Source organism: Podarcis cretensis, assembly GCF_951804945.1.
Source record: "Podarcis cretensis genome assembly, chromosome: 2".
NCBI classification, from domain to species: Eukaryota; Metazoa; Chordata; class Lepidosauria; order Squamata; family Lacertidae; genus Podarcis; species Podarcis cretensis.
The window spans coordinates 59,036,668-59,052,287 of NC_137171.1; the positions used below are offsets into that span (position 1 = coordinate 59,036,668).

At 42.2% G+C, this 15,620-nt stretch overlaps 2 protein-coding genes across 4 annotated transcripts in view; both read left to right on the forward strand.

Moving 5' to 3' along the window:
- The first annotated feature begins 2,872 nt into the window (after nucleotides 1-2,872).
- Nucleotides 2,873-9,269, forward strand: TXNDC15 (thioredoxin domain containing 15). 3 transcript variants are annotated; one of them, XM_079968152.1, is made up of 6 exons: nucleotides 2,883-3,016; nucleotides 3,348-3,726; nucleotides 4,601-5,088; nucleotides 6,068-6,231; nucleotides 6,822-6,952; nucleotides 9,008-9,269. In XM_079968152.1, exons 2-6 carry the CDS (start codon nucleotides 3,654-3,656, stop codon nucleotides 9,202-9,204), a joined length of 1,053 nt encoding a protein of 350 aa, XP_079824278.1. In that variant the 5' UTR covers nucleotides 2,883-3,016; nucleotides 3,348-3,653; the 3' UTR covers nucleotides 9,205-9,269. The 3 variants fall into 3 exon arrangements, with proteins under 3 accessions (XP_079824279.1, XP_079824278.1, XP_079824277.1); XM_079968151.1 differs by having other exon boundaries at nucleotides 2,884-3,016; nucleotides 4,598-5,088; XM_079968153.1 differs by lacking the exon at nucleotides 3,348-3,726 and having other exon boundaries at nucleotides 2,873-3,016; nucleotides 4,598-5,088.
- A 1,842-nt stretch (nucleotides 9,270-11,111) lies between these two features.
- PCBD2 (pterin-4 alpha-carbinolamine dehydratase 2) overlaps nucleotides 11,112-15,620 on the forward strand; it is a 33,518-nt gene continuing 29,009 nt past the window's right edge. The window contains exon 1 of the mRNA XM_079968169.1: nucleotides 11,112-11,265. Within this exon, the coding sequence (XP_079824295.1) occupies nucleotides 11,170-11,265 (96 nt within the window). The 5' untranslated portion in view covers nucleotides 11,112-11,169. The remainder of the gene's footprint in view (nucleotides 11,266-15,620) is intronic.

Consider the following 15,620-nt stretch of genomic DNA (forward strand, 5'->3'; position numbering starts at 1 on the left):
GAAAGGAACCCAAAGGATCATCTAGTTCAACCCCCTGCAATGCATGGTCATGGCAGCCCTTCATTCTATCTGTCTGTCTGTCTGTCTCCCACCTACCCACCCAATAATCATGAGAACATCACTGCAAACATGAGCAAGCACACATGCAAGACTCAGGAAGATAGCACATGCATACATGATAATTGGCCATGCATGCTAGTTCAGTAACATCTGGAGGGCCAAAGTTTCCCTACTCCGACTGCAGAGCAATATGCAGCAGCATGCCCACACATGAGCACATAGACCAGACAAACCACTTGAGGTAGCACAAATGGTTTAACTTTAGTGTGTTTGGCTGTTAAACAGAAGGTTGGTGGTTTGAGCCTACACAGGGACAGCTGTGGGCAGGATTCCTGCATGACCCTCAGGGTCACTTCCAACTCTATGATTCTATGATAATCATTTTTGTATGCAGGCTTTGGAATTATCATAGGCATATGGAAAACTATCTTATGCTGAATCAGACCATGGGTCTATGTAGCTCAGCATTGTTTACACTAGCTGGATTTCAGGCAGGGTTCTTCCCCAACTCGTACCTGGAGATGCTGAGGACTGAACCTGGGATCTTCTGCATGTAATGTAGATGCTGTAAGCCTGTACCACAAAGTTATGATCTTCAAATGTCTGTAAAATAAGTTCCTATATTGTGCCTCACAGTCTTCCATTGGAAGTTATTTCTATGTACCGTATTGGCCTGAATATAAGCCTCACTTCTTTCCCAAATTCCGACCGTGAAAAGTTAAAGTGTGGCTTAAATTCGTGACCTTACAAAAACTGGCTTTTACAATATCACTGCTGAAACACATACAGTAAAATGGAACGGGTGTGAGTGCCAGTGGAATTTTAAGGGAGCAGCTTATATTCGGATATTGTCTTTTCTCTCTCCCCCCCCCGAATTTTAAAGATGCAGCTTATATTCGGGCCATTACGGTAATATAATTAGAATAAAGGCTAATTAGCATAGATATCAGCACAACACAGTGGGTGAATCTTTGGAATAATCTAGGGGTCCTTTGGTCATGTCACTCTAGAATATTGCTTACATGTGAGGACTACAGCAGCTTCAAACATTAGAATCAAATTGGTTCTGCTAGCTCCATGTTGGAATAACTGAGCATTTTACAGGTTAAGTGTGGCCACTGTTGGTCAGATCCTAGCCAGTATAATGCATAGCTGTCAAGTGTCCCTTATTTGAAGGGACAGTCCCTTATTCCAGCGCCATGTCCCGCTGCTGTCCCTTATTGATGGATGTCCCTTAAATGATGTCCCTTAAATTTCAAGGGAAGCAGCTCCTCTCCCTCCCTCCCTGCCGGCCAGGGAGGAGGGAGGCTCCAACTGTGTTGCTTGGCTGTGTTGCTCACCCAATAAGAAGTCTAAGAACGACTGGGGGGTGGAGCTTGCATGCCTTGTGTGTGGCTAGTTAATGCAAGCTGAGCGGGGTTTTGAATGCTGGACGCCATTTTGTTGCACATGCTGCTGCAAACTTTGCAGTGCAAAGCCAGGCCGGGGAGCCATCTTAAGTTGAGGCTGCATAGGCCTTGTGGTGCATGTGATTCAGATTCTATTCAGTTGAACCTCTGTTACAAAGTTGGTTGACAGTGTTCTTGAAGCTACCCAGCATGAGTTTGACCAGACTGCAGGAGGACAGGAAGAGACTGGAGTGCCTGGAACAGGTGAGGCTGCAGGTCCCTTATTTTGGCTGCTGGTCCCTTATTTTCAAATCTGTAAGTTGACAGCTATGGTATAATGTGTGGTAGAAATAACCAAATAAATCGGCTTCCTTAATATTATCACAACAGTATTTCTTAGAAGTTATTTTTCTTTCATAATACTGAGGACAGGAAATATTGTCAAAGCACAAAAATAGCCATACATTTAAAGCAGATTATTTCACTCAAAGAATTATGGGAACTTTAGTTTGTTAAGAGTGCTGGGAATGCTAGCTCTTTGAGGGATAAACTATAGTTCCCAGGATTTTTTGGGGGGGGAGGCAATGTGTGCTAAATGTGATTTAAATGTATGGTGTGTATGCTTAGTGTCCCTTCTAAGAGGCAAAGCTCCTAGTTCACTGAAAGGGAACATATTTTGCATGTAAAAAGTTCATTTTTAACATCTCTACTAAAGAGCTCTACTTGCCTACCTAAAGGCATAAGCTGTGTTAGGTAACCACTGGTCATAGTTTCTTCTGCTTTGTCACATTCCGAAAGATCTGTATTATTGCAGTCGTATGTTTTAGAAGGAGACCACGTTACCATTGCCGGCCGGCACACTCAGTATCCGAAATGTTTACTGCTGTTGTCTGGGTGCAGAAATTGAATCTCCTTACAGCAGGTGTTTTGTTTGTTTTGCTGCTGCTGCTGTAATGAACCCAACTTTAGGAACTTCTACTCTTCTACGACACTGATACTGCAACCCATTTACAGAGCCCCAAACTGTATGAAGATGTTATTGCTGTGTCTTAATTAGGGGGAGGCGTTCAAGCTAGATCAAACTAACATCAGCTTCCGTCGAATCAGTAGAAGGCAGGACTATATTACCGTAAATAAATAATTGCTTCTGCAGCAGAATACTCGCCTGGAGGCTGGGCAAAGTATTCTGCGGGTTGTAAACAATGTTGCCGCCTCGGGTTGCAGAGTGCTGCGGAATCGATTTTGGTTTAATGCTTTAAACACTTTCAATTTGCGCCAACTATCGTAAATTCATTGTTATTGCTTGGCGTCGGCAGTGGGTATTGTTCTTTTTCCTTCCTATGCATTTAGCAGCCCTATAGCGACCGCTACAGGCTGCATTTCCCATGCAGCCAGAACTGCGCAGTTCTATGCCTCCTTTTCCTTTCAGGCTGCCTCATGTTTCTGGGAGACGCCCGGGTTCGAGCCGTCCCTTTTAGACGGCCCCTCGTCTGGTTTGGATTCCGTTTCCGGACAGACCCAAGGTGGCAGCCACAGGCAAATCGATAATGACAAAGGCTCCTCCCACGGTAAAGATGGTAGCCGCATCGGGGATCTCTATGGGGATTGCCACAGGGAAGGAAAATCCCGACTTTTATCTAAGCTCTCCTTAGTTTAGATCTGTGCCGGAGAGACAAAAGTACCAAGGCCAGGATTGTCACAGAGCACTCTGCCTCAGTCGAGCTCTCTTCCCACCCTCGTAAGTTGGTGGCAGATAAACTGAACTAATAATAATAATAATAATAATAATAATAATAATAATAATAATAATATAATACTCCGCCCATCCGGCTGGGTTTCCCCAGCCATCCCAATACGGCGATAATAATAACAGGCACTTTATTTCTTCTTGCGCAACAGTTAGAAAACGGCGTAGACAGATACAGTGCTGGCAAATCATGACAAGGGCAAGGTCTCGGGTTTCTGCACTGCCGCCTGCCGCCGAACGAGGCACAGTCGGGCCCTCGAGAGAAACAGGACATCCGGTCCGCCAGCGGACAAAAGGATTGTTCAGGCTCCATAGAGTTTGTTTGTTTTCGTGGTGCCCCGGAAACAGAAGAGAGTGGAGAGCGGAAGCGGCTGTTGTTGGACTGGACCTTGTTTTCCGGTTGATCCGCCGGGTCTTTTTCTTGCCCCCCTCTCCCAGCTCCCCCCTCCCTTGCGAGGATGATGGTCTTGTCCTCGCGCGGGCGGGGGCGGGGCCTCTGGCTGGCCTGGCTGCTCGCAAGTCTTCTTGCAGGTAAGGAGGGCTCGGTTGCTATGGTAGCACCGCCAGGGAAGGGGCAGCTGAGCGGAGATGCTGAGGACAGGCGGCGCGCCTCCTTCGTGCACCTGTGGGGAATGGGGAGGGGGGGGCGAGCCAGCTAGGCTAGCGTCGCCACCCCTTGCTGCTGCTGCTGCTTCTTTTTTAAATGCTTTGGAGAAGTAGGAAGCAACTCCTGAGTCTCCTGTTCTCTCTCTGGAGATCAAACAAGATAGGGCAGAAGATAAAATGTAGTCTTGCGCTTGGGAAACTTGCGGGCCTACGTGCGACTTCGTTTGACCCAGCAAACCAAGCGCTGCTTTAGCTAGGCTGCATGCATGCTCGGGAGCAGATGCCTAAGTGAAATATCTAGTGTTGTGTACTCTTGTTTATAATCTTGAAATGTGCTTGCGGGTCCTAGGGGATTTGGGGGTGGGGGGAAGCAGACCATACAATTCTGAAGTTGCCCACCCCTGCTGTAGTAGAATATGTAGAGTGGTAGCCAAAGTTGAACTTGCATTCTTGGGTGGCAAGATTCTATTTTTTTGCTGTATGTTTCTTTTCTGTACATATCTTGGATGGGGTCTATTTTCTACAGTACAAAGAAAGATTTCATAAAAAATGACACTGGGCTTTGGTCAACAATACTGAATATTTCATGCCACGCTGGTATTTATGGTGAGGTGAGGGTGGCGGCGGTTGCTGCAGTGTGTGAGCCTCACTTGAACGGTTTGCTTTCTTTGAGCCCCCTCACTTCACACATTGGATTGTAAGTTCCACCCACTGCTGTGTTGTTGCGTTGCATAAAGATAGATGTACTCCTATTGTTCAGCACTAAAGATGTTATATGTTCTTGCATTTTTTGTAGCAGTAGCTGAAATGGAAGAAACCACTGACACGCCATCTGAAAAGTTAAGTGAAACTGCTGTACCATTCGCTGTGAAAAGCAGTTCTGTACCTGCAAGCAGCGATGGGCCTAAAGAATCGGTACAGTACAGGACTGCAGAGATAGCTGATGCTATGATGGGTAGCAGCATACCTGCAGCTGAGCCTGTAGTTCTGTCAGTTGTTCCAGGTGAGTCCAAGGAGAGACATGTCTTGGAGCATGACACCGGCACCTGTGATGCAGCCGTTGATGGTGAATGCAGTACGCAGGGTATTGTTTCATTTTTATCTCAACCTGGGTCTCCTATACAAGAGCAAGTAATAGATTCACCTGTAGTTCTGGAAGCAGTGCATCCTTCATCAGGAGAGGACTCTAATAGCACAGATGGTATGAAAACCCCAAAAGTGAATTGTGAGGAAAGAAACATTACAGGGATAACAAACTTCACATTACAAATCTTGAATATTTCACAAGTAAGTGGAAAGCACTCTAATTGATTTTTATATATATTTAAATTATTTTAATTTAAGAGTTTTTTTCATTTGTCTTCTTATTATCAGAATTCTTTGTATAAATGTGGATGGCATAACTTGCTTGAATAAAATTATTCAGGAAGGAAAAGGATGGATTCTATGTATATTCTGTATTTGTTTTCCTCAAGCCTGAAGGCTGCATCTTATACTACTTCCCTTACATCTCACTTCAGACCACCGCACTTTTTCTGGCTGGCAGGACAGATAGTTATCTCCCTACCCTCTAGTGGGCCAAATTTGGCAGGTGGGTGTGGGAACACTTGTGCATAGCCATACTGGACTCTCTGCAAACTGCCACACACTGCTCCTTTCAACTTCTGATTTTGGAAGTTGAAAGGGACTATGGGGGCTGCTTCAAAGAGCAGTCCTAGGAGGGAGAGACAATTTCTATTTCATGGAAACTGCTTCTTCCTCCTTGAGCAAGGTGCGTTCCTATTGCTTATCAGCTGATGCCTTACTCCAGCAAAGAAATATGCCTTGCTCCAGTAAAGAAATAACCAGGAGGTTGCTTTAAGCTGTTGGTTGCTCCTTTGGAAACCCCACTCTAACCAGTATGATATTGGGTGGAGGGTGGGTGTATGGGTGAGCAGGTGTGGGTCCTCCAAATTAACCTGGCCGGCCAAATTTGGCCTATGTCTGGGATGAGGTTGTGGGTTGTGTCTCTGCTGATGGTGGTAAGTAGGTGAATGTCAAAATATCTCCTGAACTTCATGGTTGCAATGTAAGTTAAAAGTTCCTTAAGTCATTTAAAAACTGTTGGGCAGGTAATAAGTTTTTTTAACCTGAATTGACCAAGTTCACCTTGCATGTAGAAGTACTTCACCGCCTTGTTGAGATCAGGGTAATTAACATGAGCAATACTAGGTTAAATAAGTTCCCATTATGACTTTAAAAAGTCACCTTTCTCCTTCTCTTTCAGGATTTAATGGAGTTCTTAAATCCAAATGGCAGTGACTGTACCTTAGTCCTGTTTTATACTCCTTGGTGCCGTTTCTCTGCCAATCTGGCTCCTCATTTTAATTCTTTGCCCCGAGCATTCCCAACTCTTCATTTCTTGGCATTGGATGCCTCTCAGCACAGCAGGTAACTTTTATATCCCTCTCCTTTCAGGACTACTGTACCATCTTCATGTTTTTTAAATCAGGGTTAAGCAAATGTGCAGAAGAGGACTTTTTCTTGAAAAGTGCATTTTAATCGAATGATACTTTATCTATAAATTTATTTTCCAAAATTTAGGCTGTTTTAATTGCATACATTCTGCCCAGTTCACATTAATCCACGTGCCCATTATCAGCACTTAGCAGAAACAACTGAAGACATTTTTGTTCCCACAAAGTTTCCCAGCTGGATGAATATATCTCTGCTAAGGTTGTCTACTTTGTCTTGTTTTTAAACTCAACTTCTGTTTTCAACTGTTTTTAGCTGTTTTTATTATACTTTGTACATTGCCTTTGGCCATATGTGGGAGGCAATTGATTAACAATACTATCAATTTTCTAGAGCACCTGTTTGAGTCTAAAGTGTGTTGTGACCAAATGAATATATTTCTTCTGCTGAAATTAGCCATGGTTCCAATTTTGTACTGAAAAACGCTCAGTTATTTTATCATGGGGTTAAATGCAAGACATATTTAGCAAAGCTAATTCTTTATTTGTTATCTTATGTCTTCACAGTTTATCAACCAGGTTTGGAACTGTGGCTGTTCCCAACATCCTTCTTTTTCAAGGAGCTAAGCCAATGGCAAGATTTAACCATACAGATCGAACCCTGGAAACACTGAAATCTTTCATTTTTAATCAGACAGGTAGGATTTATTTACTCATTTATTTAATATATTTATATTCCACCTTCCTCCCAAGTTGGGATTCAAGGCAGCTTACAACATTTAAAAACATCAGTTATATAATACAGAATAATAAAAAGAAACTCATTGACAACAATAATTAAAATGCACTTCAGCGTATTTAAAACCAACAATTAAAATACAGTTTGTCCTGACAGCAGCCAAGTGATCAGCATCTTCTGTACCTTAGTTTCCAAAGGTTTGTCTGAACAGGAAGATCTGAACAGGAAGCTAATCTCATCTGTCTTAGGAGGGGATTCCACAATTTGGGAGGAGTCGCAGAAAACACTCACTCATGTTACCACCAATCATGTTTCTGATGTTGATGGGACCAAGAGGAGGTACTGACCCAAGGGTCTTAGAAGCCAGGCAGGTTCTTACAGGGATATTTCGGGTAGCCTGAGCTCAAGCCATATATGGCTTTATAGCCATCACTTTGAATTGTGACTGGGAACAAACCAGTAGCTAGTAAAGTTGTTTTAACAATGGGGTAACATGCTCCCTGGAACCAGCACCAGTCAGCAGTCTGGTTGCAGCATTCTGGGCCAGATGAAGCTTCTGAACACTTTTCAAAGGTAGACCCATATGGAGTTTGTTACAGTAGTCCAAACAGGATGTAACCAAGACATTTAACAGATTTCGTAGTCTGATAGCCACATGCCTTGCTGGATAAGTCCAAAGGCCCATCTAGTCCACCATCCTTGTTTTACAGTGGCCAACCAGATGCCTATGGGAAGCCTGAAGGGAGGAACCAAATCCAACAGTACTCCCCCTGTTTGTGATTCCAACTCCCACCTACAGCTAGTTTTAAGATGTTTATTGTATGATCTCCAGGAACATTGAGTTAAAAGTTTTGGGAAACATTTCAGCCTTAATCAAGGTGTGAAATTTTGGGGCAATACAGAATAAGGCTACATGTCCCAGGTACAAATTGATTTGGGACTAAGGACTATTGAGCACAGTAGGGATGCTTATGAGTAAAAATGTGCATGTGGGACCTGCAATAAAATGTGATCTGGAGTGCTTCTGTTTGGTGTTACAGCAAGCCGGCCATACCTTGTTTCAGAGGACATTCTGTTCCGTTCTCTCTCTCCAGCCCCCTCCCATTTTCCACTCTTTTTTTCCAATTATTGGAGGACCCCCAGGCATTCCAATCTCTCCCTTTTCTTTCTCAGTAGCTCTGAGTAGCCATCAACTCAGTACCTGAGTATGTTATTACCGCCAAATCCTGTCCTATTTGGTAAAGTGGATTAAGAATCCTTCAGCTCTTGTGTGGTAGCAAGAGTTGGGAATATGATAGGTATCGCCTGGAGAATGTAGGTGATACCTGGGGAGAATGCAAGAGGAGAAGGGTAACTGTTTCAACAGTTATCTCTTCCTACCTATGTTAGCAGTGGAGGAAACCCAATGTCTTATGTGTTCTACAGAAGATGGGATAGTAAGTTGGGATCCACTTTGATTTCTTCCTTACATGCTGCAGCGAATAATAAAGAAAATGAAGATAGAAATAGACTTACATAAGCAAGTTCTGGTCACCACTGACTCATGAGAGAAAACAATAAACTTTTCCCTCTACCGGTGTGTTTACAGGTCTTTATCTGGGCATAAAAGGGAACTTGTCAGTCGAGTTTCTGTTGCTTTTCCCCTGGGAAGCTGAAGAACATACAACTGAAACTGTAGTTGGCTAATTAAGAAGTTGCTATTAAAATAGGAGTTGTAAGCTTTCGTACTGGTACATTTTCAGGGAGAGGTGGAATTAGAGCTGTTTCCAAATGACACTAAAATACTTAAATTTGAGAGAGTCATATTTTACGTTACAGTTAGAAATACCTATTTATTTAATGCACCAGAAGGCTATAATTCAAAAATTACAGAGCTCTGATGATGTTCTAGCAGCTGGTAGTTTAAATTGCTTAGTCCTAAATTTAAAATTATAGGTGTTTTGTGCAAATATCTATACATAATGTTGATTCTGTTCAATCTTGCACCACACTAATAATGAATACTTTTTTTCAGGAATAGAGCCCAAGTCTGATGTGGTGGTAACTGAGGAAGATCAGGATGGTCCCCTGCCTAGCACACTGACTAGAGGCATAGACTGGCTTCTTTTATTTTCTTTATTGTTCCTCATCAGCTTTATCATGTATGCCACGGTCCGGACAGAGAGCATCCGGTGGTTAATACCTGGTCAAGATCAGGAACATCAGGAATGATATGTGAACTGAGAACTTTGTTTTCAGAACAAGCTAAACAACATTAAATTAAATGGTGGATCGACTCTTTGTGATTTCTTGTTAGGCAGGACCCTGTATTGTTAATCATACATCACTCAGCAGAAATTCCTTGTGATACAAATATGAAAACGCACAGCTGGAAATTGTTCATAAAGTTGTTATGAGGGAATGACAAAAATATCTATACCTATCTGATATGCTTAAGTTTTAGGAACTGTGTGGTGTCTTTTGGGGGACATCTGATGATCTCTAGTAATGCAAATGGATTGCTGCTTTCTATTTAAAAAACAAGGATGCTATGCATCTGTGAAAACTGTTGCAGATGCAGACAGTTCTAATAGGAAAAGATCAGGTATAGGTGTAAGATGCAGCTTTTAGAAAGTTTCCTGAGCCACCCCAGATGGTCATTTAAACTATGCTAGATTTGGAGCTGCAACAATTGACCCCCATGTTTTCCCTACACGCATTAAAAAAAATAAAAGTAGGGAATTTGTAAGAATTGGCTCTCTTGTCAATTTGATGCTGTCACACATGTGCTATGATCACAGTATTTGGATGACAGTTCTGCTGCTAACATGTCAGAGCTTTTAGTAAGGTTGCACTGACTACTGATATACAAACGTGACATTTATTTACGGCTGAACTGGGAATATATGTTTTAGGGTCAGAAAACACGAATGGGAGGAATACACATACATGATAATAAACATACTTTTTACCCCATATTCCATGTTTTGCAATGTTAATGTAATTTAAGCACTATTGTGAACTTAGATAACCTTGAAAGGGTGTATCTCTACTTGTTCATGTTACTGTTTTTATTTTGATGTGTTATATAAATTAGTATGACTTTTTAAGGGTAGCCAATACAATCCAATGAAGCTAGCTGCATTCCACATTCTGTACTACAGCAGCACCAAAGTTCTATGGCATTTTAGAGATTTCTGTATCATAATAAATCCATTAACATCCAAATATCCTTTTGGGCATCTTCAGTGGTGGTCTTTGCATGGTTTTCAGTGTAGAATACTAAAATGCTTTAATCACACAAGGCACCAGAAACCAAGAAATACCTAGCGAAGCAACTGTTACATTCAGCTCTGGAGATGGCTGTGGTCGCTGTCTTCTGTCCACATTGGTTGAAGTTCAGGTGCATTCATCAAGCTGGGAGTTGGGTGTACAAGTTGCTAGATCCTTTGCATCCTTCAAATGTGCAGGTGGAAGAGTTAGCCATGCATTTGTGGCGTAGCTATTGCCCTGCAATCCTGCAGTGGCAGCAGACTTCCTTCTCTGTGGTCAGGTAAACTTGTGAGTTGTCTGCTGAGGGTAATGAAGATGGGCAAGTGCAATAAGAAAGTCTGTTTTCCTTTCAAGAAGCCCTAGGCAGTAGGGACAGAGCCAGGTGCTGAGAAAGGTGGCAGCTGTTGTGGGAAAACACCAGGCGGCTGTTTTCTGCACCTCACAAAGGACACGGCTGGTGGCTCGAACCTCTGGCAGAAGATTTCACCCCAACACTTTTGCTCTTCTAAAAATTGTTATGCTGTGAGAGCTCAGGCCAGGCGGTCTCCAAGCGACCCCCCCTCCCCCCATGGAGGCTGACTCAGGTTGGGGTAGCAGCAGTGCAGAAGAAAGCCAAAGGGCTAGATGCGCTTGCATCTGGGTCCCCAGATGTTGTTGGACTACAACTCCCATCATCCCTCAGCTCTGGCCTTGCTAGCTAGGGGTGATGGGAGTTGTAGTTCAACAACATCTGAGGACGCACAGCTTGAGAAAGGCTGCAGGGCATAATGAAAGTAAAGTGGGCGGGGAGAGCGACGGCCTCTCGCGCAGGAGGTTTGCCTTCCATCCCGCCTCTCCCTCAGCCGGGGAGAGGGGGAGTGGGCGGCGCATGCGCTTCCCCGTGGGAGGCGGCAGGTGGGCGGGCGGAGAAGCCACGCCGGAACCATGCGAGGCGGCGCCTGGGCCGGCCTGGGGTGGCTGCGAGCGGGGCTGACGTCCGTGGCAGGACGAGGCAGCGGCAGAAGGGAGTGCTCCGCTATGGTGAGAGGTTGGGCGGCGAAGAAGGGAAGGGGACCTCGGAGGGACTCTCCTAGCCCGGGCAGCCGCGTCACTTGGGCGGCGTTGGGTTTCGTTTCTTCACCCCCCCCCCCCTCGACTTCTCGGCTTCCCCTCCCGCGCAAAGTGGGTCCCGGGGACCTTTTGGTTTATATCCGCCCGTGCATTCATTCATAGTGGGATTCCTCCGACAAGCATCTAGAGTGATTTCATTGGGCTTTCCCGCGCCCCACTTTCCGACCCAGCGAGGGAGGCTTGCACCAACTTTTGCTCTTCTCACGTTTTGGATTCGGAAAGCACGAGCCTTCCTTTGGAGAGAAAGTGCATTCAAATAGGTCTCTTGTGTTTGGTAACGTTTCCTACCAGATGCTCACTGAGGTGCAAAACCCAGTGTCTGGATTGTGCCATTTAAGATTTGGGACGGGGATTCACGCGAAGGAATGCAGGTCAGGGAGAACAGCAGGTTTAGAAGTCTTGGCACACTGACGTTTCCTTTTCTGTGTTCATGTCCAGTGAGTTCAAGTCCACCTCCTGCCTGAATTTGTGCAGCTCAGACACAGGTTTACCATAACCACCTTAATGACAATTAGGCTGCATCGCTTGGGGCACTTCCAGACTGTCACTACTTTTGAGTAGGATACAGCCACATACTGTATCTGTAAATTCATGTTGCACAGTTAACATTGATCTTGTGCAACGAGCCTGCTCAACACCCCCCCCTCAATAATTTTACACTGGAAAAATATAGAATAACAGTTGCTCGATTCAACTTCATATCATCTCTCTTGAAACAAATCAGAATAAATGCAGGTGCTTAGAAAATAGCCAATATAACTGAAAATATATTTTTTTGGTAATGGGTTCTTTCCACACGTTAGTGTGAACACCGGATGCTGAACACAGTAAGCAGTGAAGATGTATCAGTCAGCCCTGCAGTCACCCCTTCTGTAGGAAGAAGCAGGGAATTTTCACCAATGCAACATATTAGTGGCCTGGTGCCTGTTTGTTTACTCAGAGGTAAAACTCACATCCTTGAATTCAGAAGTATAAATGGCAAACTTATTTAAATTGGCAGGGAGCCTGTATGTTAGTTGCAGGCTCATCAGTACTGAATAATATTAAGGGATAAAGATAAGGCACATTTTGAGCAATGCAGAGATATAGTATAATGAAATAAGAAACACTAGGAACCTATTGCTATTACACAATGCATGGTAGATTATGTTTAAAGGTAAGAATTCCTCAAAATTGAACTCGTTTGTATCTCGCCTTTCCTCCACTGAGCTCAGAATGGGGAAAAAACATTTCCCCATTTTATTATTATAGCCTTAGGTACTTAGGCCGAGTAAGTGACTGACTTAAATTCACCCAGAGCGCTTCATGGGTGAGCAGAGACACCTGTGACTGTAGAAGCACTTTTTAACATTTATTTTGCTCTAGGGAAATGCCTGGTGCCTCAAAATACGGAGAGCTTACCATTTGCAGTAGTAATTGAAACAGAAGAATGGAATAGATGAAATCAGGCATATAATTAAGGATTTGTGTCTGAATAATATTGACTTGTACTTGCATAAGAAGCAGAAAAATCAATTGCATATTCTTTCTGTCAGTTCTCTTTGGTACAAATTTCCCTCCTCGATGGAGTAATTTATGGGGATGTGAGTTCAGCACAATTATACATGGTGCAAAATTCAGCAGTCTGAAAACTTCAGCATTTGTTTAAATGGCAGTGAGGGGACACCAAATATGTTTCTGGCCATAATTTTTGGCAAGTGGGACTTGAAAATGTGGGGGCAATTGCTGGTAAACACAAATTTGTGTATGGTTATTTCGCATAACATGCCTTAAATATATACTGAGTACATAATATAACAACTAGACAGAGAATTTTATTAGCTAATAAAAATATGTAGTTCAAGATATATGCAGCCCACAAATAGGACCTGAGAAATGTGGGTTTGGGATCAGCCTCTCCAGTTTCAGCTGATTTTTGTCTATGTAGATCTTCCACAGAGTCTTGAAAGCTTCATTTGAGAATAAATTCAGAATGAGTAAGTCCACTACAATTAAATATTGCCGGTTGGGGGGGTAGGCAACGGACCTCTGGGTTTATATGAGGGAGCCATGCAGCCCTAAGAAGCCTGAGCATTCCAGTGGTTTTAATCCCTCCTCAGCTTTCTTTATGATCAAAGTAGATTTCTGTTAGCAAGTACTTGTGATGATCATCAATTTCTTTCCATACCACAACCCACAAAATTGTACCCAAAGTGGCTCACAACATTCTGCCCATCTGGCTGGGTTTCCCCTGCCACTTTGGGAGCTTCAAGCACATATAAAAACATAATAAAACGTTAATATAATGAAATAATAAAAACATAATAAAACTTCCTGATGCAGGACTGCCTTCAGATATCTTCTAAAAGTTGTGTAGTTCTTTATCTCCTTGAGATCTGATGGGAAGGAGTTCCACGGGAAGGGCGCCGCTGCCAAAAATAACAACCACTTTTAATTTTCTTAAAAAATCATTTTCTTGTAGGAGTCATTTGAATGTTTTAATTAGTAAACTCGGATTTGGAATTGGTTAGAAGAAAGTTGGGTCTGAGTAAAAATTGCAATAGGTTGTATCCTTGTGGTCTTTTTCAACTTTACAATGTTAGTCTACTTAGATAATTACGGTACTTAGTCCCCCTTAAAAATAATGAGCATTGGGTTTCCTCTGAGTAGAGCTTATTCAGATACTACCCAGTGTTGGTTTGGGTTACACTCTGTAGTAAAATATACATAGGTGTACAAATTGAAGACCTGGGATTTAGCCTTGACTGCCAGAAATGTGCCCTGTGTGCTTAAGTGAGTCATGTGACAGAGTGGTACCTCAGGTTCCTTCTTTGTACAAAGAAAAAAAATACTGCCTTCCTATGTCACAGACAAGTTAGAGATCTAAATAAACTGCTGGCTTCCACAAATACATAGGAGACACTTTCATATAGACTAGTGTGACAAACTACCCAGATATAGTTTTCCTGTGCAAAACTGCTGAAGAAGGACATGGAATTTTGTAACATCAAAAGCAAACAGTATATGGACATTGAATTGTCAATATTGGACAAGCAGCTGAAACAGCCATACTTGACCCCGTGATCTTGTCATTGCATCCTACCTCATAACTGCTTTAAAGATGGTCAGCAAATAAAAGTGATCACTTATAAATAATCTGGGAAGCTAGAGTATGACATCCACTGGACCTCCTATATCAGTAATTCAGGTATCAGAGTGATGTCAGAAAAGAATGGGAGGATGACCACTTATTTGATAACAGTGCCCTTTGGTTCAGACTCCATGAAAGCATTTGAAACCTCTGTCTGAGGCTTAAAATCATGATCCCCTTGCCCTGTTTATCCTCATATTCTTCACATGTGCTTATTATATTAAAGTATTGTTCAGGTTGTTTTTTTTAAAAAAACCCTGTGTAATTGGAAGTGAGAATTTTTTTATTATTTTTATACCAAAAATATACACAGAGAGACAAAACACAAGCTTGAAAAATATATTATCACTGCAATCTTATGCATGTCTACATAGATGTAAGCCCCATTAAGTTAAATGGGGCTTACTTTCATGTAAGTGGATTGTAGCCTAACTATATTAAATATCAATTAAGATTCCAAAATAAAAAAGAAGCACTTTCCCCCCTAAAGATAATTTATATTTTGAGAATAACTATCTCACCAACAAATCCTTTCACATTAAATTTGAATAGTAATTATTAACAGGCTAGATATAAAATTTGTAACCGGTCATTAGGCTTCCAAAATTTGTAATTACTACCAACCATTTAATATGCAGTTAATTTGATTAAAATATGTAGTTAATTTGATTAAAATATGCAGTTAATTTGATTAATTTTTAAAGGTTGAGTAAGAGATTTCTAAAACTTCAAAAGTAATCCTAACTGCAATAAATAAACAAACACATACATAAATATTGGACTCTGAATATTTTAAGGACATGAGAAATACAATACTGTCATCTTGATAGTTAATGTAATGCAATGGCCATTCCATAATCAGTTTCACTTGTTTCATCTTGTGCGCATGAGCAATGCTGGAAAGATAATTGAACGTATAAATGAGGAATATCTATAATTCTTTTTATAGAACCAGTGAAAGCATATTCTTGCTAACAAGAAATCATTTAATCGAGCTAAAGGGAGGGGTTATTTTTTGCTGCACAATTATGTTAACTATAGATTATTTGTTTTGTGAGGGATTTTTTCCTCTCTTTCATGTTAAGTAATGTTTCGTACTTATTTGTTTCATACTTATTTGTTTACGTTTATTTTG

What these genes read in the sequence shown, in the direction of transcription:
- TXNDC15 (XM_079968151.1), top strand. Translation starts at nt 3,654, where the DNA reads ATGATGGTCTTGTCCTCGCGCGGGCGGGGGCGGGGCCTCTGGCTGGCC. An exon ending in AAATCTTGAATATTTCACAA is followed by an intron (nt 5,089 to 6,067) that starts GTAAGTGGAAAG and finishes CTTCTCTTTCAG; the next exon opens with GATTTAATGGAGTTCTTAAA. An exon ending in TTTCATTTTTAATCAGACAG is followed by an intron (nt 6,953 to 9,007) that starts GTAGGATTTATT and finishes ACTTTTTTTCAG; the next exon opens with GAATAGAGCCCAAGTCTGAT.